The 25,305-nt window shown below is 37.3% G+C and overlaps 3 protein-coding genes across 7 annotated transcripts in view; 1 reads left to right on the top strand and 2 right to left on the bottom strand.

Moving 5' to 3' along the window:
* LOC105258699 (plexin domain-containing protein 2) overlaps window positions 1-6,073 on the bottom strand; it is a 29,903-nt gene extending 23,830 nt beyond the window's left edge. Inside the window, exon 1 of the mRNA XM_011270141.3 lies at window positions 5,296-6,073. Coding sequence (XP_011268443.1) covers window positions 5,296-5,431 — 136 coding nt within the window. The 5' untranslated portion in view covers window positions 5,432-6,073. The remainder of the gene's footprint in view (window positions 1-5,295) is intronic.
* A 345-nt stretch (window positions 6,074-6,418) lies between these two features.
* On the bottom strand, window positions 6,419-12,808 carry LOC105258724 (cilia- and flagella-associated protein 69). The gene is made up of 11 exons (XM_020029824.2): window positions 12,240-12,808; window positions 11,213-11,648; window positions 10,669-10,909; window positions 10,037-10,337; window positions 9,631-9,809; window positions 9,410-9,567; window positions 9,037-9,241; window positions 8,386-8,693; window positions 7,917-8,131; window positions 7,242-7,673; window positions 6,419-6,880 (listed from the first exon to the last, which is right to left on the bottom strand). Exons 1-11 carry the CDS (start codon window positions 12,474-12,476, stop codon window positions 6,683-6,685), a joined length of 2,910 nt encoding a protein of 969 aa, XP_019885383.2. The 5' UTR covers window positions 12,477-12,808; the 3' UTR covers window positions 6,419-6,682.
* LOC105258698 (protocadherin-like wing polarity protein stan) overlaps window positions 10,789-25,305 on the top strand; it is a 30,372-nt gene continuing 15,855 nt past the window's right edge. For 2 of the 5 annotated variants that reach the window (XR_003122391.1, XM_025405978.1), the window contains exon 1: window positions 24,494-24,936. Coding sequence is in view for 4 of the 5 variants with exons in the window: in XM_025405978.1 (XP_025261763.1) it covers window positions 24,494-24,936 (443 nt within the window). In the remaining variant the exon portion in view is untranslated. Of the gene's footprint in view, window positions 10,867-11,629; window positions 11,723-14,407; window positions 14,614-24,409; window positions 24,937-25,305 lie in introns of those variants that run through there. The other 3 variants (XM_020029822.2, XM_020029823.2, XM_011270138.3) reach the window with 3 other exon arrangements.

The raw sequence follows: 25,305 nt of genomic DNA, 5'->3' as shown, positions 1-25,305 counted from the left end.
AAGGAAGCAAATCGATGAGCAATGATAAGAACTTTCTTCTTCCTCTCCGCGGCGAAAGCGCGACGATATAGTGGTGCGTAATAGTAAACAGGATTCCTTCGCGATGACGTTTTGAAATTTCTCGCAAAAGAATTTTCGCAACGTGAAAAAAATCGCGAAATTTTTTGGAGAATTTTATTTATCGTTACTTATCGTTTTCTATTTGTCTGAGGATTGAGAAATCCAAGCTGCATGTTGATGACGTGATACTTTGGAAAATTTTAATTACTCAATTAATACTTTCTTCCATTAAATATTCGAGGCTCTTTCAAAATTTTTATTATTTCGAAATCATAATAATTTTATATTTCTCGACAAATACATGTACAAAAATTTCATCAAAGATCTACCTTCTGATAGTTCCTTCCAACATAGTAAAGAGAGATATAAAGAGAGATATACTATTTTATTATTTATTTGTCAAAAATTGTATATTTAAAATTCTTTTGCGTTTTTATCATTTTTTAGAATTAAAATTTTTAATTATTATTCAATTAAATTTTTTTATAATTATTGGTGCGTATTTACAGCTTCCTCATACTTGATTTAACTTTAATATCTACGCTTCATATGAAAACAACTTCTAAAAAACACATCGTACATTTACATCTTAATCGATGTATAAGTAATGTTTTTATAATTAATGTTTCTATAATTTATATGTGCATGACAAGTTGAAAAAAAACCACGATTGTCGGGCCATGTGGTTAGGAGAAACCTAGAAGAATCCAATAAGACGCATATAATTGCAACGTATATGTAATGTAAACGGAAAGTAGAACCAGAAATGCTGCTGGAAACTGAAATAATTACGGCGTAAGACTTTCGTAACTGCGTTTTTTTTTATTTACTCCCTCCCTCTCTAATTTTCGTTAATGGCCGAAACATATCTCGAACGTGCTGTTACGTCGAATTTAATGGACGTGTTGTTGTACTGGAAGAGCCGAGATTATGCATGCGAAATAAGCTAACTGTTACGAGGACAAATTTCTACACTAGCAGCGTTTCCGCGCTTCGTTTCGCGAGAATATCGGGTGGCACGAAAGTTTGTCCTTCATATTCTTGAATATGACATTTCTCTTCCTTATTCTTTTTGTGCGAGAAAGAAAATATTCTAGCCAAGGACACTCTTTCTGAAAAAGACGATTTTTATTCTGGATAATCGTCAATTTTTATTTGTCAGAATTATTGAAATGATACACGAATTGCGAGAAACGCACAAACCTGTGTAAAAACTTGAAAATGTATTCTTGATTTTAAAAATCATACAATTTGGGGAAGAAGACCATGTTTCCTTATCCTTATCTAAATTTAAAATTCAGCAATTAGTAGAGGTATTAATTACGAATAATTAAATTAATTATGACTAACCGACGACATTATAATTGGATGGTTACACGGAAGTGATTTTGCTCGTATAAAATTGAAAAGATTTAATTTATGCACATTCGTTCGTCGTTTCGATACACGTGTGGAATTCTACACTTGAAATTTAATTTAATCAAAAACTGTTAGTCGCGGTTCATACGTTTTCGCATAAATTATCAGGTCGAAAATAGCTTGTTTGTCTTTTAAGAATGCGTCCTCTTCGGCAGGATTGAAAGCGCATTAAAACGCGCTGTGGAATTACGTGAAATCTAATTAGGCACTTAGCTGGACGAGACTTGTCTTGCGCCTATTAAACGAATTAAGTATCACGAGGCAAACGTCACAAATAATTCCCATCACACGCGTGATTATTTTTTTTTACACTCTAAATTGGAATTTTCTCATATTTCGTCTTGTTCGTCACATCACGAAGCGAATTTTGCGATTGTATTCGATGGAGTTTTAAATGTCGAGACGCGCATTCGTTGAAATTAATCTCGCGAATTAAGCAGCCTCGCGTGAGTCAAGTCTCCGGCACAAATTGGAGCCGTGCTGTTGAAGCGCTCTACAGGGTGTCGGGCGAATAAAGACGAGGGGGGGGGGGGAGATCGATTAATGAATTCTAGATATAAAAATCTTCCTTAACGAATTCTAAATATAAAACCTAATCTCACTACTGTTGAAGTGGAGTGATTTAAAGTTAAATTGATTGCGTTATCTAACATAAGTTGTTGTCTAATCGTTCCATGTAAATACCGATTCAAATTAATATACATGAATTTATCGATATCGTGTAATCGAAAGTCAATTTAAACTTATCGTTTTATTTTCCGATATCTCTCTCGAAATGCATGATCTACCGCTACTATCAGCAATAACGCAGTACGATAAGTAATCAAATATAATATAGCACAGCATGTGTAGAGATAAAACAAACAGCTGAGGGGTCACGTACATCCTTCTGAATTATTAAAAGACCCAACGCACTGCTTTTTAACAGGGACGGATTTATGTCTCAAATCTCCTTTATTTTTGCTTACTTATTCTGTATAAAACACGTTAGTTTTTTTTATATCTCAAACAAAATCGCACGAGAGAAAAATCCAATATTCGATATAAAATATATCTTTTATATCAATTTTTTTTTCTTGTACGAATTTTTTTCTTTTACGAATATCTTTAATTTTTTACGAAATAATTTATCTATTTAACAAGAAAACGTCTCGTTTCTCTTTATTTATTTTTTGGTGCGAAACGAGTCGCAGAAATTTGGGATAAATTCAACATAAGAGAGACACATTGGAATACAGACCTGATCCTCGCTGTGTAACTTTACTGGACGTGTAACGGTAGCTGGTGTGATGTACGTGGTGCGACACGAGCATGGCGTGCTGTGTCATATTACGGACTAATCCATCGATTTCCGCAAAATACTTCGCCAGCATATGCATTATGGATGCAGCAGCTTGTTGCACCGCGTAATAATACTTGCGGAATACAATCGTATTTACCGCATGTAAAATACTTTCCCGTTATCGATTTTCTGATTGTAAAATATTTAACGTGGAGCAAGCAATATCTATGTAATTGTATAATTGCGTGAAAGTTTTGTCCTTGGAAAATTGCTTACGATACGAAAAAATAATCTTGTTATTTCTGATCTGACGATTTCAAAAGCAATATAAATAAACAACGAATTTAATAAACGCGCGTATGTTTAATGCACATGATATATTTTTCTAGAGCTGCAGTCACGAAACATTTTTTTTTCTCTTCTCTTTCACTTCGTTCATGTTCAAGAAGTATATTCTCGTTCGTGACAGACTTTGTCTATAAATATCAGCAGCCATCTGCGAACGACAAAATTATGTGCACAATATGCATGACAACACAATTACAAATGGAAAAAAAAAAGAATTTATCGAAGTTTATATCTTGACGTCCGAGCATTAAATAACATTCGTCAAGGTGAAAAAATGTCAGTGTAAAAATGATGCAACCGCAGAGTCGGTTGTCGGCTCTGCCTTGACAATGACTTGGCAATTTAATAAAATTTAATGAATATTTCCGAATATATTAATTTTTTTTTTAATTAGCTTAAATCAGAGTTTAAATTTAATTTAGAAAAAAGGTGCGCCTGGAAAGAAGAATTTCATAATAATCACCAAACCAGCCTAAATATGTATATATTAGGCGAACAATTTTCTATTTTAAATGAAATGAAATTTTGAATTTTATTCGGAATAAGAAATTTTGAAATCTTACAGAATAACGACTCATACGGAACAACAAACGATATCGAACGATGTTCGCTTGACATTCCGATACAGTGCCAACGATTCCAATAACATCAACAGTTGTTGGAGTTTTTTTTCCAACGATAGCGACAATAAGTCGTAATTTCTGCGATCGTCACTTCAGCTGTGACAATAAAAGAATACGATGCGCATCGCAAACGACTCTGTCCCGAGTAAATAGCATAACAATTTTACATCACTAAACCACGCGCGTCAACAGTGTGCATATGAGGGATGACCCGTGATAACCCTTCCCCCGAGAAAGCTGTCACTCACAAATTTACCGTACCGTTATTCCCAACGAAAATCGGAGTACAAGATCGCCAAGAGAATTCCACCTTCATCCTCTCTTCGTTTCCTCCATATCTCTCCGTATTCTCTCGATGTCAGGATAATAATTATAATTATAACGTTAATTTTATCTGAGAGGGAAGGAGAGAGAAAAATTCAAAAAATGCAGAGTCATTTTTAAGCATGATCCTTCCAATTAGTAATTGATGCATTCTAATGACGGGACGATTAAGTGTCGCGTGACGTTCGTAATTTCAATTCAAGAAAAACAGCTCATTAAATCGAAGGGCTCGAGGCAACAGCGTTAAGCGACGCAATGGAATTATACACAGTCGAAGAAGGAGAAGGCTAACATAGCTTGTCTTTTGTTGCGAGGAGATAAAAAAGATATTAAGCCGAGCAAACTAATATTTATTTAAATCCTTGATATATATCCTCCAATATGTCCTTGAAAAAAAAAACAAAAGTATTATATTAATTAATCTTATCCAACGTGTTAATTAAGACATATATTCTCTGCGATTTCTTTTTATTTATTATTTATTTATATTTTTTATTTATTATTTATTTTTTATTTATTATTACTTTAGGATCGTGGGGGATTTAATAGTTGTCGTTTCCTCATTTATTTCTCAAACGGAATGGAATATTCTAGCAAGCTTTCATCGATACGTTCGATCTCATCCCTGCAGACTAGCGTATACAATCGCTCGGCGCCTTCGGCCGTGAACGAGCGAGCGAGCGAGCGAGCGAGCGAAGGCGACCTTATTCCGACGAGACGGGATTCGCGCGTTCCTGGTCCCGTTGCTTCGGTGCAGCGCGATGACGACTACGGGCAAAACGTCGCCAGGGAATTGCGTAGTTAGTTGTCGAGAGAGACCAAGCCAGGTTTTTTTTTCTTTCCCTTTCTCTCGCCTCCCCTCCCCCTTTCTCCTCGTTTCTTTCTCTCTCTTCGCCCGTCGTATCCGTCTCAGGTATCTCCTTTGGATAATGCACCTTTCGTTTTTTTGCCCTACACTAGCATGTACGAAAATCCGTTGGAATTTCATCTCAAGAGTTCATTTTAAAAGAATTTTGTTTCGAAGCATGATATGAACGTTCTCTCTCTCTATCTCTATCTCTCTCTCTCTCTCTCGTTCGCTCGTTTCTTTTCTCTTTCTCTCGCGAACAGTCGCCGCCTGCTCCGAGAAGAATCCTCCGTGATACGCAACAGGTTATCGAAAGGCGCGTTCGCGCACATATGCAAATGACATTTGTATACATGCGCAATCAACACGCGCGCGCACAATTGCACACTCACCGTGCTGGGCGACCACCGTCAAGGATCCAGCCAGAAGCGCACACAGGACGACCAGCAGCAGCGAAACTCGCATCGGCCTTTGCCGTCCGTTCGCGCCATGAAGGAAGAAGCACCACCGATGTTCCTCGCGCGCCATGGCTGCGTCAATGATGATGATGAGGATCTCTCTCTTTCTCTCTCTCTCTCTCTCCGGCTCTTTGCGAAGGGCTTCACGTGAAACTTACACGAGCTTCTTCAATAAGAAGCGACTAGAGCGCGCGCGTGCTCACGACGACGACGGCGATCAAGGGGGAAAAAGGACAGAGAGAGAGAGACGGACAAAGGCGCGGGTGGCAAAGGGAGAACCGGACGGAAGGAAGAAGACAGGGATAGTCCGGGGTGACTAGAGATTCGCGAGAGAAGGGGCCAGAGAAAGGGACGAGAATGCGCCGCCGCGCGAGCGGGTTAGCGATGTCGCCTCTCGCGCGAGAGAGGTTGCTCCGAAACGACGGAGGCTGCTCCGAAAGGAAAAAAAAAGATCCTGCCGAGCTGTCGCTCGGGATCTATCGGGGCCTTAAAAGCGAAGCGAAAACGTGCGCTTTCGCGACGGCGGCGCGCGATGCACTGACGCCAGCGAGCGAAAGAGCCAGCCGTGTCTCTCCGAGAGGCGTGAGAAGCTTTAGAGCTGGTCGGGTCCGTCTAGCTTTTAAACCGGTACCATCGGACGGCGTATCACGGCGACGGCGACGACGATGGCGACGGCGGTAGCATTCGCTTGCGACGCGAACGGCATGCTCGCTCTCACTAGCCGCTCTCGTTCGCCGCGTTCGCCAATCGCTCTCTCGCCCACCCTCCCGGACGAGGCCGCCAGATTATCTAGATGGTCATCTAGATGAACGCTCCTGTCGCCAGATAACCGGACGAGTCGTGCGTTTTCGCCCGCGAAATCCGAACGCATATTTTGAATCGGGCTGTCGAACGATGATATTTTGGCGTGAAACGAATTTTTTTTCATTAAAAGATGAAAATGATTGAAATTGAACGACGAGGAAATGTAATAATAAACGTTATATTTTAGTAATATTTTAATAATAGATAAAATAATATAGATGAAATAATGGCTATATTTATAATAATAGTAGACTGTTTCTTTTCTCGAATTCAAATCTCGTTTATTTAGAATATAGATCGAAGTTTGCTAGATTAATTATACTGTCAAAAGGTGAAATTCTCTTGACAATAGATTCTTGTCGACAAGGTGGACAACTGCTCTATCGTAGCAAGATAATATTGTTTCGCTTGTCACAAGAACAGGAAGAAAATATAATTTTTGTAATTAATTCTTTAGCTTTGTGTCTTTTTAATATAATATTTTTTAATCGAATTTTTTTTAATATAAATATGAAGATTATCGATTTAGATTCTCGATAAGGTACTCCTTTGCGAGCTGACATTCATAAAAGTAAGAGTCATTCGAAGCAGCGTCGAACGAAGAAAAGGTTTCTTCGCGAAGTGAATCAGGGGGTGACACGAGGGGTAACTCCGCAAAGTCACGTGAACCTTCCAGGTGCGAGCTGTCGATTGATTGATGTTGTCCGAGAACAACCTGAAAAAGAATATCGTAAAAAAATAAGTAAAAGTCCATATAAATAAATTAAATTACATTTTCTTGTAATTTTATTTTAATTTGAAAGAAAAATTAATTATGTATGATCGAAAATTTTAAATCGATTATCTTCAATCAGGTACGCAAGTATCAAAAATATTATGAATCTATCTCTTAACACACAACTTATTTCATCAAAAACATTCTAAATTAAAATTTCAGATTTTGACAGTTCTGACAGTTTGACAGAAGAAGCTATTGCGAATAAAAATTAAAAATCTAAAAAATTTATGTTATATGATTACACTATATTTTAGTACTAATATATATCTCTCGGAGTGATTGATATCAGTAATTTTACCGTGACGTTCGTTTTATCCGAAAACGTTCGGTGACATCGTTCGACGTCGGCGTCGCGTGGAAACGACAAGGCAGCGTTAACTTGTCGCCTCTGACGGTCCTTCTTACGCAGCATGTATGATCTATCAGCTGTGCGACGAATACGATCGACCTCGTTCAATGCATCCAAGGTCGCCGCCAACTTGGAGTCGCGTATCCTCGCGAGCTCGTCCCTCTCCACGATTTCATCCGCATGTTTAACAGCCGCGATCAGCTTCCTTTGTCGCTCCTCGATTAGTATACCCCAGGAACGGTGCCAGTGCACCATGTGAGCGATTAGATGCCCATCCACGCTTAAAGGCGTGATTCCGACCTGCTGCAAATATCTGCTGAGCTCTGTCCACATTTGACCCAGCTTCAGTCGCAGGTACATGTCGACGCAGCATAAAGTTACCTGAAAAAATTCAGGACTTGATTATTTCAATATTATAGAGTTTAAGATAAGAATGTGAGAAACATTACTTTAATTAAAAATCAAAAGCTGACGACTCGTATTTTAAACTTTAGAAATCAATGCTGTTTTATTTTTCTTTGCTCAGTGATTTTAATGCGAGTTATTTAATTTGATAAATATTATGATCGTTTATTTTATTTTTTAATAAACGAATCTTTATCTGAAAGAGATACTTGATCTTACGCGATCTTTTATTGGTAATTCGTGAAGCAGGATCTTGTAATGCTTTTTAGCAATTTCATATTTATCATCATCTTTCTCGATGATTTTCACAATACTGAAAATCTTTGATCGCACTGAACCGATCATGTCGATTATAGTGGGACTGGCATCTGCCGTGAGCTGTGAACGATAAGTATCTGTCCATTGCTTAGTGCCCATTTGAGGTAATTCAGAATCTGAAATTGCAAATGTGAGAGTTAATTTAATCTATAGTTACAGAAATGTAAGCAATTTTACTTCTTCAAATTAATTCTTGCAAAATTATATTAAAAAATAGATCTGTGCACAAGTAGGTTGAACTAAACTTCCTCAAAGTTATCAAAAATTTATTTCATTAATTTTATTAACAAAAGGAAAGTGATTAATTAAATTGCAATTCTTTGAAGAAGATTTCATATCAAATGTGAGCTTTTGATTCGCGAAATTGCACCTGTTATCGAACCATCGGCGCGTCTTTTGATGCCGATTCTATCTTCCTCCTCTCGCCAGACGATCGCGAGCAAAGACATTAATCCTGTCTTCTTATCGGCACCTCTCCAGGTGCAAAGACACGGTCCACAGAAGGTGCAATCGCACATGTCAGTCAGCGCACCGAGATACAAACATCTCACGGGATAGCTCGCGATCTCGATGATGTCCAACATAGAATACAATCCGCCACTCTTGAGAAAAATCTGAAGATTTATGGGACATCGTGCCATGCATTCCCAAACGTAGGAGCCTATTGCTAACAAAAGTCTGTCGGAGAAAAAAATAATGTAATGAGAAATTTATTAGATATCTAATAAATATATTCCTATAAATATATTTTATTTATCTATTTCCTTCTATTTTTTATTTTATTACATGAATTCTTAATTTTTATTTTATTATATAAAATGGAAAATAGAAAAAAAGATAAATAAAACATACTTATTATGATATATGTAAAATTCTTTTAATTTTATTTTTTTTTAATTTTGCAATGTTTGAAATATTATTTAGATTTCCAAAGTACATTTCATAATTCAATTATTGGATTAATACAAAAAACAAACAAATAATTAAAACAACAAATATTTACGAATTATATGTTGCGTACCGTTGATCCACTTGGAAATTTTCGTTTTCTTTATACAAACATCTTGCAAAGATTTCCATTACGAAATCGACACTTTGCTTTCCGTACATCTGCTGAACAGATGTCTGTTTTTTGACGAGATTCTCTAGAGCGATCAGCAGTAACGTTAAAATTCGTTGCCTCGTCATCGTGAATTTACTTAAACCTAGTATATTATTGATTAAGCCTGAAATTTGGAAAAGAGAATATGTGTATGTAATTTATTTTGACTTTTCACAATAATCTTTAACGAAATAATACTTTATATATTATATTTCATTAAAGATTCTCAAAAAAATGGAAGGAATTTTTCTGATATAATTAAATATATTGATATATTTTACATATATCTTACTGATTAATAATGGTATCATTTCAAATTTCCGAAAGTCCTCTAGTAGAAGAGCATCGCCTTGCAGAGTTATCGAACAGATTGTTCTTATAATAATCATTGCAAGATGCTCATTGAATTCCGTATTCAAAACTTGCTCAAGTATCGCCAATAATCTAGATATTTAAATCTATTTTTATTTTATTTCGTGTTAAATTCTCATTTACTTTTGTTTTTTTTTTTACGTGAGTGTGCTTTTGCATTTTACAAATTCTTCTTTCATTCGTGGCGCCAACAATGATAAGATATGCAACGCGTGTTCCAATAGAATCAACGATAAAGAAGAGCCTTTATTCTTTTTGCTCCTCATGTAGGCTTTAATGATTTGAAGGAGAATCGGCATAATCATCATTTTCTTCATCACCTAATAAGTTGAAGATCTGTTTATTGATCTCTTGAAATTTAAGTAATTTATTTTCTTGTTAAACTTTAATTAAACATTGAAAATTAATTTCAAACATAATATTAGAAAAAACACAATAAGCTTTAGGGCTAAAAATAATTGTTATCTTTTTAATTTTTATATTTTTTAACCTTGTTTATTATGACATAATTAAAAATTTACAAAACAAAATTGAGAAGACAACTTACGAAAACATAAATGTCGATGTCGGCGAGATAAGCGATGATCATCAGCAAGGTTCTCTTGAAAAAGAGATCCTCATCGCTGTCAGAGAACTTGACATCTTCCGTCCATATCTTAATAATGCCAGATCCGATCGCAGATAAAAGTTCGATAATATCTTCCGCGATACCGCTGCTAATGAGATTCCACGATGGTAGAGCCACGATCCCAGCGAGGATCAACGCGGCGATATCGTTCCTAATTTTCATATTGACAGCGCAATATTGGCCGTAAAGTATTTGCCGCTTGAAAGAGTATCTTAAGCCCCTGTACTGCGTCAAAGATCGTACACTTTATCTCGGGAATAGATATAAATATAAACAAATTGAATGACATAAAGAAATATATAATGTATATTTTTATTTCTTAAAGCTTGAGTATTATTAATTGTTTAATCAAAACTAATTAATAAATAATATTCAAGCTTTAAAGAATAAAAGATGCACTTTATAGTTAGACTTGTCATATTTTAATTTGTTTATTAATTGTTTAATGAAATAATTAATAAATAATATTCAAGCTGTAAGAAATAAAAAATGCACTTTATAATTAGACTTGTCATATTTTAATTTGTTTATTATTCATAAATAAATAATACCACATGGCGCATAGCTTGGGCGAAGAGAGATTTTTCAGATTTTCCGGTAGCTTTTTCGGAGGCAATATCGATCTCATGAGACTCCATAACAATTTCATTTTCAGGAGCATGGTGTCCTTCGGATATTCCTCTCCTTCGATCGGCATGTCCGGAGGTCTGGTACAGCGCAGCTGCGTCGCATATGGAAGATCCATTCTGGTAAGTAGCGTATTCAGTATGCCGGCTTCAAGCATTCTGTAACCTTTATTTAAAAAATGAAAGCTTCAAGGGATGCCACTTTCATTTCGCCCTGACACTCAAATATTATTTTTTGGAATAATATTTGAACGAATTTGATATGCAAATATGATAATTTATTAAATTGTTGCGCTAGAAATTTTTTTTTGTCCTTGGTAGTGGTTTATATTAAAAATTTTTGAAAAATAATTTTCTCTACAGTCGAAATGTTTAAGATTAATTGGATTAAATTGAAATTGAATTAAATTTACATTTTTTCTATAATCTTTTCTAATATATAATATATCTCAATATTTCAATTACTCACAACATTGGGAAGAGATCGAGGCAAGTATGAAGATCAATTCCAAGATTTTGGGGTACATTTTTGTCAAAGCAGCCCCCAGTAATTCGACGATGATGATTGGTAATTTGGAACTTTCCATGGCGCGTCGACGGAGATCCAATTTTATCGCCGCTACATTTGTTACTTTCTTTCGTTCGATTAATAAGCAATCAAGAGCCTCGTGGATTTTCTGAATCTTTTCTTCGCTGGGTAAGATTATCAGGAGATAACCCAGCGTCGTGAAATAGTGTTCCACGATGGCGAAGCTAATAAGACTCTCGGAAGTACGTTTCAATAATGGTGGTCGATTGCACAAATGCAGCATCCGGTCCAGATGCACTCGATAGTCGTTGATTTCTCTGGACTTCCAGGCTAGAAATTCTAGTACCTTTGTTACAGCCGACAGGTGCTTGACTGGCTGAAAGGTGTCTTTAAGGAAACGCACTTGGAAACGCTCGAGAAATGTCGGAAGAATTGAGGTATGTAGCGCAAGTGAGTAACATTCATGTCACTATGATGAGAGAAATTAAAATAAAAGCAATATTGCAGGAAACTAATCTTTGCTAAATCTTCTTATTCATATAAATGATATCTCATTTAAATGGTATCTTTATTGCAAGAATATATTATTAAAAGATATATTTTGTAATGATAAAAAATATCATATCACATGTTAAAGATATCATTACATATCTTTTAATAAATATATCTTTTAAAATAAATCTTTTAATGAATAAATCATTTAAATCTTTTAATAAATTATTTAAAATATTGCAATATTTTAATTAATTACACGAATTTCTATATTTATCATATACTTACTTATAATTATTTTTTAAATCATAAAATTAAAATCTTATATTTTTAAATTAATATTGTAAAACAAGTGCACTGATGTCCACTTATTTTTTAATTTTAAAAATTAATAAGTCGAGTGTCTTTGTCCTAAAAAATTTTTTCATCGTGATTACTTTTCAATACATCGATCAATACATAAATCAAAGGATACATAGCCCTCGTCGCCAATCTCGAGCAGATAATGACACAAGAGTCGGGATATCCGCGCGACGTGATCACTGGTGACGGGATCCGATACGAGTTGTCGCAATTTCTCTATCGTACGATCCGCATCTACTTCGCGACATTTTTCAAGTGTATCGGTCGTCAAATGTAGTTCGGGACAATCGCAGATTACATATTTTGGACAGACGGACTCCCGGATGGAAGGACGACGATCCAGCTCCATTCGGCTCAAAATTATTCACAGGCGACGATGATACTAATTACGTAGTAACCGATTTTTTTTACCTCGAGGCATTAATTCTCGATAATAAATTAACTTCGCGTCATATATTGTGACCGTATCTTGTTCCGCTCGCGATATTCCGTGACCAACGTCGATTCCGGTTCTTCGACTCGATAAGTTATCGGTTAATTAAGACAAGTCGAGGCTCTCAACGAGAAATGCTCCAAAAAAGAAAGATTCGAACTAATAACACATGTTTGATGATCGATGCTCAAGGATGATAATTTCACGCTTTCGATCAACCAGCTCTAGTAAATCCGATATATAAATAAATTTCAATTTTCGTGGATGGATTAAGATAGAAAAAAATTTTTTAGATTGTTAATTATTTTAATCCTTTTTTTATATCACAAATCGGTAATTATTATACGTATCAACTTGAAACTAGCTGTGATACTTGAGAAAATTATGAAAATATTGCTTCAGAAAATTATGAGAATATTTTAATTTTTAAAAAAATATTTTTTATGTAAAATATATAAATATTTTTATATATGTAGGTGTTAAAAAAAATATCAGATACCATTGTCGGCGAGCTGGCGCGCCCTGTGCGTCGACGCGTCAACTCCTAAGGAGATGACAAAGGCCGTTCCTTTCTCTTTCAAAAATTGAATCACGTCGATTCTCTTACGATTACGTAATCCAACATTATTAAAATTCAAATGTAAAATACGCTCTTTCGAATCAACGTTTGTTCTGAATCGATATTTCTCAATTATTCTCAAGTTGCAAGATCGTTCTTACAATGCGAGTCTTACGAAACAAACGGCAAGACCGACATGTGTCTAAAAAAACGGCAGGTGTCTCACATACACTCACACATACAGATGATAGAATTCACTTATATAGGGTGCCACAAAATTACAGATGCACAAACTTGATTCGCGAATTTTTAATTATTAATTTAAAATAAAAATTTCATACGAAAAGGCAATAGTTAAAGAAACAATTTCTCTTCTTAATTTTCTACATTAAATGTCTCGACAATTAAATCTCGACTTTGTCCTCTCGCGCGATTCGCTTCATCTCTATTGCAACGTATCACTGATTGAAGTCGACGAGACGCGCCGAACAGGTAGTCATTCTCCGGCGGTTACAGTCGCGTCGCGTACGCACGCTCATACATACGCACACGTACGCAAGTGAATAACACGTAGACAGGGCCGACGTCAAACTGGGCTGTGTCAGACCCGATGAGAAAATTGCCGATTTAATCCAAAAGAGAATTAAACATTAATTAATTAAATCAGGTCACAGCTGTAACTGCACAATTATTCAATATAATTAGAGATGCAAATAGATAGATATATAGGATTAGATTAATCGTGCTATAAATTTAATTACAAATACGAAATTAATGAAACGTAAAAGTTTCAGAAAATTTTCTAATAAATAACTTCTAATAAATTATTCTAATAAATTATTTCCCAATAAATAATTTCTAATAAATAAGATAGGGAAAGAGAAGAAAGAGGAGCGTACAACACATAAAAACAATCTGTTTTTTATTTGTATATTATCAGAAGAATACAAATGATACACCTTCATACTAAAAAGAAAAATTCAACACACAATTCCACAAATATCACATTCGTACAGCAATATACATTATACAATAACAATACGAACGCGTATATGAAGATTATTGAAAAACGAAAATATAAAGATTCGACTGGAGAGAGAGGGGTCCCCGGACGTCACGCGTACGTCACCGTCCGCGTACAGGTGAGAGCGCGCGCACGCGCGCAACGCGACCGCTCACGTGCGCGTGTAGTGGCGAGCGTCGCGCACGTGTGGTGGCGAGCGACGCGCACGTGTGGTGGCGCGCGCTCGGCGGCGGCGGCGGCGCGGAGCGGCAGTCGCGACGCCGACGTCACGTGAGGTGGTACGTTTCGCGCAGCGTAGTGCGACTTTTTGGCGGCGGGTGTGATTTTTTTGTTTCGATCTTCCCTCGCGCGTTTAAACCTACTGCGCGGTGAGTGCCAGTGACGCATCGGCGATCGGATTCCCGACATCGTAGATTCGCGAGGGAGAAGGAGAGATGTGACGGATTCGACGGCGACCTTGGCGAGTGACGGTGAGTGACCTCTGCTACCGCGCTTCTTGTTCCTCCTCTTGTAAATGCGAAGCTTCCTCCTCTCGCGCCGCTTCCGCCCCCCCGTTCTTGTTCCCCGATCGTGTCGACGCTTTCCCACGGGAAAAGCGACGCTTTTAATTGCCACCGATGCCGCGTCGGATATCGAATCCCGGTTCGGCAGAGAGGAGGAATCTCCTTCCCGCTTCTCCGTCTATGAGAAGAAACGCGCGCTGTCAATCGATAATATGTGCTGTATATCAATCAGAAGCGAGCTGTAGAAGAATATTATAAATCTAAGAACGCGCAAATAGGAGAAAATATGCGAGAGATTGACGCGTCTTTTATAAAATATAAAGAATAGAGATACAAATTTTGAAGGTTATTTTCTCCCATGTCGGAAGCGGAAGTTTGTTTTGTTTATGTTATTACTCTCGCAAATATTTCAATAATTTGAATTTAAACAAATGTATCATCTATTATCATATTCTAAATTCTAAAAGAAAAAGAGAAAATAAAAGTTAAAAGTTGCTCTAAATTTTAAAAAGAAAAATTAAAAATATAATTAACTAAAGAAAGAATATAATTAGAAGGATACTTTTATTCGATAGATGCTTAGAAAGAAGCATAAAGTTTTATATTTTCATTTCACGAATATTATCATTGCAAAGTAGAAAGAAATTTAATGTGATATTATTATTCCATTGTTATTGTTTAGAAACTTTTTTTACACATGTATTATCTAAATTACATTCATCTTAACGAACAATAGATGATACATTGAAAAGTACAAAAACATAAATCTTGGGCATTTAAATCACTTTACCTCTAATTTACAATAAATAAGATATTCACATCTGTATGATGTGAAAATCTGATGTGAAAAAATTACAATATATTTAATAAAATGTCTCGCTGATTTTTTTAAAGCAGAATAAGTTTATCTCAAGATATCTCAAGATAAAATACATTACATTTAAACAATAGCTACAAAAACGATCAACTTGATTTACTTCATTTCTGTTGGTATCCCTTTAATTAACGAAATCTTTTAATTTCGAAAAAGGAGAAACGAAAACCATAAAGCGTTTTCGCGAGAAGATTTCGCCTCGAGAAGAGACGCTCTACGTCTCCCGAGGGAAATTGGACTCGTGGAAGACCTAGAACGAAGGGTGCTATAACGAAAGCGTCGCGGAGAAAGTCTCCCGTTGCGACGCGTGCGTTCCTCGGGCGAGCGAATCAATATTTGGAGGGTAGGCGTTCGCGTCCCGACGTCGAGGCCGGTGGAACGTGAGTCACTCACCCCTTATCCGAGAGAGAGAACGAGCGAAGCGAAAGGGGGCGGCTGCTGACCTCTCTCTTTCTCGCCCCCTTTTATCTCGCATCGCGTCGGCAGCCCTCGTTACGAAAGTTTTGTCGATTCTCGTTGAGAGTAAGATCTCTCATACGAGTATTCGTCCTCATTTTATTTTTAACTTTACAACGTGACAATCGCACGTTTCCCTCTCTCTTCTAAAAATTGATTTTGCATTAATGCGAGACGATATTTCCATTTTTTTTTAATTTTTTTATATTACATTCATTTTATATTTTTTTCATATTATTTCATTTATTTTTTTATATTACATTTATTTTATATTTTTTTATATTACATTTTTTATATTACATTCTGTTTTTTATATTATATTTTATGTAAGAAACAAGAAGCATAAGAAATCCGTTATTTTGATAGTAACAATGATGATAGAAAGCAAGACGTAATTAACATATTGAACTTGTGGAAAATTTTCTCTCGACTAATTGGAAGTAGATTTTCCTTACATAAAGTTCTAATTTAAATTAAAGTATAATCTCACGTTGCTAAATTCTATTTGAATTATATATTGAAAAGTTTTTAGGATACAGAAAAATAATGATCTTTTTTATATTTTCAATTTTTATATTTCTATATTTATTTTTAAATTTCTAAATTTTTTTATATTTTTCTTTTTTTTGGGGGAACATAAAATCAACTGCAAAATTCTCTGTACAATATTCCGATTTTAAATTCATTCAGATTTCGTCGCGCGATTGATACGTGCAGTGTCTTTAATTGAGACACTGTCATCGGATTTTCGGATTTCCCGGTCCAGTCGGTCGTTATAGGAGCGAACGACGTTAATTTACGAGCAGGCTCCGCGCGCAGGAGCGTGAAGCGTATACGCATAAAGCGTATGCGTTCAAGTAAACCCGTTGGCGAGGGGACGCGCACGGTTACTCACGGTGGGAACAGGTTCCATAAAATCGAGGGCTCTCTTCCGTCGAGTCCTTATCCACGCCCGGCATCTTCGTTGCAATGCGCGGCGCTTTGGGAACCCGCGGCTCTTTCGAGGGGAGATCGACGATCCTCTCGATACGGATCGAAATCGTATGTAGTATATCCGTACGCATAGATCTTGTCGATTTGATCGAAAAACATCATCGGTTTTTTAAGAGATGGCAATAAAAAAACCAGTTTCTCTCCTTCCGAGGAATATAAAAATTCTTCGACAGTCATATCGCAGAGATACATTATCTAAATCGTCTATAAACTCCGATTAATTTCCAATTCCAATGAGATTGATTGCGAAGATAAACATATCTTTGTATACGAATAAAATTTTTTTGCATGTAATTATATTTAGGAAATTATGAGAAACGCAGAATTTAATGAAGTAACGCGCGGAAGATAGAGAACAGATGTTACTCTAATCGTGATCTCGAGGGACCCCGCGGTTCGTTCATCCTTATCCAGGTAAATCCGTGATGACGCGCTTATTTTCTACCTGGCTACCTATGCAAGAAGCGCGAGCGGAATAGCGCGGAATATTTTCTCTTTGTCTCCCTTTTCTTCGACCCGACCTCACCGTTACGCGAATATGGTTTCGCGTTCGCGCGTATAACGGTGCGCATTGTGGAAGAAATAAGGAGATCTCTCCGCGAATATCCGCGAAGAGGAACGCGACGCTCATCGCATGCCTCGATCACGTCGTTCTTTTTCCTTGTCCCCTTTTTCTTCGCCGTCATTCGCACGTTTTCTACTCCGATGAACGGAGCAACACTCAGCAAAGTCGGCGAATTAGTCTCGCTGCTGGAAGCCGAATGATCGCAGCTGGAAAATCCTCGCGATTCTGCCTTAATTAAAGCCACAAAGTGAATCCGAACACGCAGGTCGATTTCGAAGTAAATGAATAATCGCGAAAAATATTCGAGTAATTAAGGTAACCTGGATTTATTTGAAGAAAATGAATAATCGCAGAAAATATTCGAGTAGTTAAGGTAATCTGGATTTATTCGAGGAAAATGAATAATCGCAGAAAATATTCATACAGTTAAGGTAATCTGGATTTATTCGAAATTAAACGCACTGATTCAATGACAAATTATTTAACGTGTAAAAAGTGAGAAAAGGCAATTAACACTGATTTACATGGTTCAACAAATTGAATAAATGAGTAAGCGACGTATTTGATACGCCAACACGCTCGATTGCGTGACTCTCTCTCTCGAGAGACAGAATCTTTTCACTTTTTTCTTCTACTCTCTCGCGCATATCTCCTGTATCGATCGACTAATTATAATGTGAATAGAAGTGAAAAAAAAAAATTCAAGAAGACTTGCATATTTCTACGGACTTTCAAAATGCATCGAGGGCGATTTTAAAAATTGTCACACCTTTTTTTCTCTTCTTTTCCTCGGCATTATACATATTTTCTCCGCCATTATTTAATACCGTGCATCATAATCTCCAGAAGAGAAATTCCAGAAAACTAATATTACGCATTCCGACGCGATACATGACACACAAGCGACGCGTCAAGTGCAGCAGATTACGTGATGCTCCCAAGACGTCCACCTTTTTCTCTTCAGCATCGCTTAGTTTCTAACGCGCTCCATTCGCTCGCTAAACTCGCTCCGAGAAGGACCCTCGTCGAAAGAATGGAAATCCTCGAGAGTCTCCTTTTCTCTCCTCTCCTTTCCTCTTCTCGAGGATCGTTCGCGTCGCAACCTTGAGCAGGAACCGCGTATCTACACCGGTTATTGTAATAGCCGCGCGGCTGGGCCGTCCCTCGCGTGTTCGCGTTTATCGGACCAACCCAGCCGGTGGTTGCAGAAGAAAGTTGGCAGGAGAAGAAAAACAGAGAACGGGAGAGGGAGAGAGAGAAAAGGAGAGAAGGGCAAACGAACGAGATGAGAGGGAGAAGGAGGAGAGAAAAGAGTCGCTGACACCGGCCTCCAGGAGGAGGACGCCTCTGGCGATTCATCAGAGTCGTCCGGGACTTTTTCTTCGTCGAAATAATCACCGGGCCGATTCTTACCGATCCTTACTTTGCCTGCCCGTTCGCGTAACCATAATGAGATGCGGCCCGAACGAAGGTCTGCAACACGAGGTTGCGTTCAAGGTATATTACATGGGATGTATAACTTCGAGAGCGAAATTTCGATCCGGGAAGGGCGTGTGTCTGTGTCCTTCGCGAGAATATCGTTAATCGAGGAACGCGAGATTCGTGATGGAGGAGGTTGTCTCTTCAAGAGGATGCGCGCTCCGAGAGCTTCCGCGTCGCATTCCACGGTAGAAGGTATTCCGATCCATAAATCTGTGATCGTTCGATGAGTTTCTATCGAATGATATCGAACTGTATCTTACTGTCCTACTCCTCTCTCTCTTCTCTCTCCGCGTAACGGAACCGATTCCTTCGGAGTCGTAGAAACAGCGGGGTTCCTCTACCAAGGCTCCTCATAATGGTTGTTTATACGTTCTCAATTTCAGATACGTACAAATAGATGATTTGTATTCTCTGTAGGATGTCTCATATATATTTAAGATCCTGCTTTAAAAAGAAATGAGAGGAAAAGTGACAGAATTTTAGAAAGCGAAATTTTATTAATCTCCTGAATATGTAACAACGATACATTTTTTAAATTTATTTTATATTTATTTTTAAATAAAATATTCTTTTCACAATATACAAAATTTTACTGTGGCATGATATTTATTTTTACATGATTTTTTAATTTGAATATGGAGATTAATCTTGTAATTTTATTTTTCATAAATATATTCCATGGTAAAAGTTTAGCTAAAGTGTTTTAAAAATAGCTGATTAAAGAATGGCGATAAAATTTTCAAAAGCGGAGATTCGAGTTTTCAATATTTAAAAAGAAACTCAGTTATAAAATATTTCTACAAAATACATTTCAAAGATATTCGATTAAAAAAATTAGAATTAAAATAGGAGTAAAATATTTTCTAAGATCATAAAATTTATAGATTTCGTAATAAAAATCTAGTCGATTTCGAGAGGGAGCCGATTAGGGAACGATGTCGAAGCTTTTATGGGCTCTTATGGGTCAAGTATGTTCGGTAGTCCTAGTCTCGGCGACTCCGGCAATCGCATAAACGTCCGTAAGAACGATCACTTATATCTCGCTTATATGTCTCTATTAAAAGAGTGAAATCGCGCCGTTTCTTCCGCCAGTAATTTTGTTCGAGATAACAGGTTGCGATTGTTTCACCGAAACAGCGTTTGACCGATACAAGCGTTTCGGGGCCCGTTCGAGGGCCCTGAAGAGCATCCGCGAGGGAAGACACGAGATAATTGTCGGGACCGGATTCCAGAGATCGAGAGGGCGAGAGTCTCGGGACTCTCCTCTCAAAATAATTAATAGTTCCAACAGTGGACCAGTCAGCTTCATTTAATAACGAAATAACCCATCCTTCGGGACGACCTGAAAAAACCTACCCTCACGATTAAGATAACTTTGCGTGTACATTTTGCCCAAAACATCGGAGAAATCGTCCCTCGCTCATCTCAAGAGTAATTTATTCATCGGAATAAAACTTTATTTTCGATCGTAAAATTATCATCGGAATTATATATGAATGAGATTCCTGTCGCGCATAAATAATTATAAGACTTTAAAATAAGACAAGGGTGAACGGTCGAAAGGTAACTCTCTTTTGAAAGCCATGAAAATTTCTGTATTTTAATTTATTTTATTAATTTGTATTAATTATTTATTTATTTATTTATTTTATTTATTTATAATATATTAATTTATTTTATTATTTTAGAATTAATTAATTTTATTTTAATATTTCACGGAGATATAACATTATCAGGAAGCCTTTAACGAAAGACAATCACAGAAATGCGTCTATGAAGGCTTCTCGAAAATCTAGCGGAAAATTAATGCAGGAAACCATCATTTTGTGTAGAGCACTATATAATTTAGATAAACAAGTCTTATATAAGATTAGGACAAGTTAGGATTTTATTCTCCCTTTCCGTGTCGCTTGGCAAGGAAATTTATTCTTATCTCAATAATTGTAATATCTTTTACCTGCGCGACGATGAAAGATTCTCCTCGACTTTAAATCCAAGTTAATATTACTTGGAGATGTCTCGATTTTCAAGCGGAAAACTCGAGTCGCCGAGCGTATAATTTAACGTGGCGTTCCTGCTTCTCTCTCTCTCTGTCTCCCTCGTTTCTCGCGAGGATAAGACCTCCAACCGTCGCGACGGGGGCCCCGGGTTCGATTGGTTCGTGCGGATTGGCAAGAACCGGATCGGGCTAGATGCCCTCGGGCGACCAAGAGGACGATCGGCCGGACTTGTACGTGGCGAGGTAAATATCGGGCCTTCGGCACGAACGGTCGATTCTAGCCGCCACGATCTCGAGAGATCGGCCGAGCGGAATAATCTCGCGGTAAGAAGGATACATCCGCGGATGCATCTTGGATTGTGGCTATGCATCGTCGCGCGGACTAAAGTTTCTCGACTACACGCGAGTTTCTGCACGCACAATTTCGCCATTTGAATATTCCATCTCTCGCGCTTACGTTGGATTTAGCAGCGTTCAATAGAGAGATTAGTCGGTGGCGTAATTCGAAATTGAGTTGACAGTTAGAGAGGAGCTTATTTCCAAATCGTCTTAAAGCTACGATTTTAAGAGGGAGATACTGCTCTTGTGTACATCTCACAAAGTCTAATCTACACATTACGATTATAAAAATAAAAATTATAATCTTTTATTTTTCTTTTTCTTTTTAAAATGAATTATCAACAATTGACATGTACAATTGATAATATTAATGTAATAAAAAAATTGATTTTTAAAAATTATATTAGCTTATAAGATAATTAATTAAAAAATTAAATTTTATGAATATTTTATATCGAAAAGATTATGTATATATTATATAAAAGCAAATGTGCATGTTTTTAATTTCTTATCCAGCTTGCGGTCTAAAAAGTCGTCTGTATATGATCGATCAAACGGCGAATCATTTTCTCAGGGAAACATTTCCTCGTCGCAGTGGGCTTAAAAAGTCATCGCGTTAACATCCCGTACCCGGTAGCAGTAAGTCGATTCAAACGAGATGCGGTTTGTGGATACCTGTTACCGGAGTCATGGATCAAAAGACGCGATACAAAATCGAGTCTCGAGAGTCGCGACGAGTACATGAATCAGTCTGCTTGTGTTTATTGTGCGAACGTCAACGAGCGCTGCTCCTCGTTTGGAAGTCTTACGTCAAACCTCTTCTGATTGAGACATCTTAAATGCCGCATTCAAAAAATCTAACGGCACCTTCCATGTATGATTTCTCTTCCGTTTTTTTTTCCTCGCGTTCGATTCTTCCATCGGTTTTTTTTTTGTCGCAATTATTCGCGCGCAACGAGCGGAGATTTTTTTATGATTATCTCTTTAGAAAGAATTCTTGCTCCGAAATTGAAAGCTTTCAGAATCGAATCTCTTAAATTAAATTAAATATTAAATTTTATTTGGTGTTATATCTACGAATAAAATTACAAGCGATATTTCCGTATCCTTCTTATGATCATTTCCTTTTATTAACATCGAATGGAAGGATGTCATGTTTGTTTCACCGGAAAATTCTTACTAAAAATTTGCACAACTTGGCATGTTTTAAGCGATAAAGTGAATTATTTTTCATCTGTTGAAAATATAAAGCTAAGCTGAACTGAATAATGTAACGAGAGAGAAATTTTTTCTCAAACAATGCAAAAATTGTTATAATTAAAGAAATTATCATGTTGTTTTCAACAAAAGAATCATATCTCTAAAAGAGTAGAACGAGATTTGTTTTGCGTATATAAGCAGGCAGATGTGCAACGAGAATCATGATAAATTGAAGATAGAAATCTTCCGTTTCTCCGGAGCGTGACAGCGGACGTCGCATTCCTGCATATTATAACTGCCATTGTTCCGCAAAGTTAGATGTCAAGGACGCCCATTAACGTTTGTACTTTACTCGAGCGTTACACATCTTGGAGATTCTCGGACCGTATGCAATGTAACGAAAACGGTAAATGAGACTTACAATGACGCGATATCTAATTAGACTGCGCTTAGTGGAATTCGAATTGAATTAGAATCTCTCTCGTTCATGGTTTTTTCGATCAGAGAAATTTTTACGATTTCTTCTCTAATGGATCCCGTTGCTCGCGATCGCTTTCTCGCGATCGCGCGCGGAAGCCGAGCGTGAAGAAACGCGATCGAGGGAAGTTATGTACTTTCGTGGCGATTCGAGGCGCGATGTAAGCGCGTGAGTGAACACGCGTGTAACGTAAGGGGGCAGGTCAAGGAATCTCACGACGTGAGCCGATGTTTTCAGCGTCTCTTCGCGCTTAGGGCACGGCCGGAAGTAGTTGGTTTCCCACGTTTTGCGCGCCGCACTATGGCAGAAAGGTCGCTATTCTCAAGACGAAAAGGGGAGAGAACCTCGTGCATCTCGAAAATCGCTGTTCGACGATTACGAGTACTCGGTCGAGAGAGCGATTAAACCCGCGAAGCGAAAGAAAGAACGAGACTCTCGGCCTCTTGTCCTTATATCGGAGATCCGAGCGTTTTCTCGGGGCGAGTTGAACGCGCGAGAAGAGAGGACGAGAAGAGATCCACGTGGGATTTACACGCTTCCACTCGCCTCCCCCGATTACTATCATCTCCTTCGGTCTTGTTCTTATTTAAGGTCTTAAGGAGCTCGAAGAACTGTCATCTCGAAGCTGCTTATATTAAACAAGCGACAAGATTATCCTCGCCGTGCTAATAAAATGAGAAATTTACCTTTTCTATTTTAGGCGAATTGAGGTCTTCTTTGTTCCATTCACGATTCTATTAGTATCACAATTCAACATGGCTTTCGCCAAGCAATATTGAATTTTTAATTGTATTCATTGCGTTTCTAATCATTATTGCCATTTTATATTAATGTACAGAAAAGCAGCACAGATATTAAAATAAAAAATTATTTTTAATTTTACTTGAAGTTACATAGACATGTCTTTGTTTTAAAAAATTAAATTTTATATTCCAATTAGAAAGAATATATATTATTTTATTAATTTTAAATAATATATAATAAAATATAATAAATAATATATAATAAATAAAATAAATAATAAAAATATATTAAAAATAATAAATTAATTCTATTAAATTAATTTATTATTCGGGATAAAGGATAAGATGATAAAAATTTAAAAATATATGAAAACCAATAAATTAATTAAATAAATTTTTCATATATTTTTGTATCATATTATCCTTTTTTATTTCCAATATAATATTAACACTGCTCCAATATATTCTTATTATTAAAAAAATTAGTTTAGTTAAATTAGTTTATAATTACAGCCATAAGGAACAAGATTAATTATGTTTGCCAATTTTAATCGCGATGATAAATTCTCAAACGAATTTAAATTCATTGATCTCTCGTTGATAGAGAATTCGACGTCGATTTATCCTTCCGCAGATGGATCCTGACGCAACGGAACAGGCGTCAGGGAGAGGACAGAGCAGACTGCAGGATCGCGTGGATTAAGTGCCAGCGGCCAGGATGGCGCGGTGGGGATGGACGTTGCTGATCCTGACGACCGTCTGGACGCTGGGCGACGGTTACCTGGCGGTGCTGCCGTCCAGCACGCCCGTCGGCGCCGTCGTCTTCGAGGCCGGGGTGCCGCAGCTGGGCGGTCGGCGGAAGTACGAGGCTTCGAGCGAACGCACCGCCTGGTTCGCCCGGAAGCTCCTCAAAGTGCATCCGCACTCGGGTCGCGTGACCCTGGCGAGGACGCTGAGCTGCGACGGACTCCAGTACCCGCGCGTCTTCACCTTTTACGTCGACTCGACGAGCTCCCGCCTCGGTAGGCCCACCATCGACTACTACAGCCTGCCGCTGAGGATCCTGATCACCGGATGCGGCGGAGAAAATCGCGACCTGGCAGCTACCAGAGGCTGGATGGCGGAGACTCTGGCCTCTTACGCGATGCCCAGCACCGAAAGGTTGGATTAGATTTCATTTTTAGATAAAGAAAATGTACACGTCAATTGAGTTAGCGACTTGTAATATTCGAGTTTAATTGGTTCACTTCAAGATGCGGTGAGATTTGTTTATATGTATATAAAGAAACTGTTTACGGCAAAAGAAGACTTGAGAAGGAAATCTAGTAACCAGTAATGCTCGTAAACATATTAATCATAAGCGTTATTTATTGGTTTGATTCAAGATAGAAATATTTTTTTATAATTATATTTATACGCATGTATAAATATATATCAATTCTGCAACAAAAATGTAAAGTGGCCAGGATAATCATAAACATGCTAATCGTAGCAATTAAGTTACGAACATTTTTCTTTGATTAAAGTAAA

Source organism: Camponotus floridanus, unplaced genomic scaffold, assembly GCF_003227725.1.
Source record: "Camponotus floridanus strain SB8 unplaced genomic scaffold, Cflo_v7.5 scaffold129, whole genome shotgun sequence".
Lineage (NCBI taxonomy): Eukaryota > Metazoa > Arthropoda > Insecta > Hymenoptera > Formicidae > Camponotus > Camponotus floridanus.
The sequence above is the reverse complement of the archived record's forward strand: the minus strand, read 5'-3'. Positions and strand labels throughout refer to the sequence as shown.

What these genes read in the sequence shown, in the direction of transcription:
- LOC105258724 (XM_020029824.2), bottom strand. Translation starts at nt 12,476, where the DNA reads ATGGAGCTGGATCGTCGTCCTTCCATCCGGGAGTCCGTCTGTCCAAAA. An exon ending in CCCAAGCTATGCGCCATGTG is followed by an intron (nt 10,338 to 10,668) that starts GTATTATTTATT and finishes GACGCAGTACAG; the next exon opens with GGGCTTAAGATACTCTTTCA. An exon ending in AATGATACCATTATTAATCA is followed by an intron (nt 9,242 to 9,409) that starts GTAAGATATATG and finishes TCCAAATTTCAG; the next exon opens with GCTTAATCAATAATATACTA.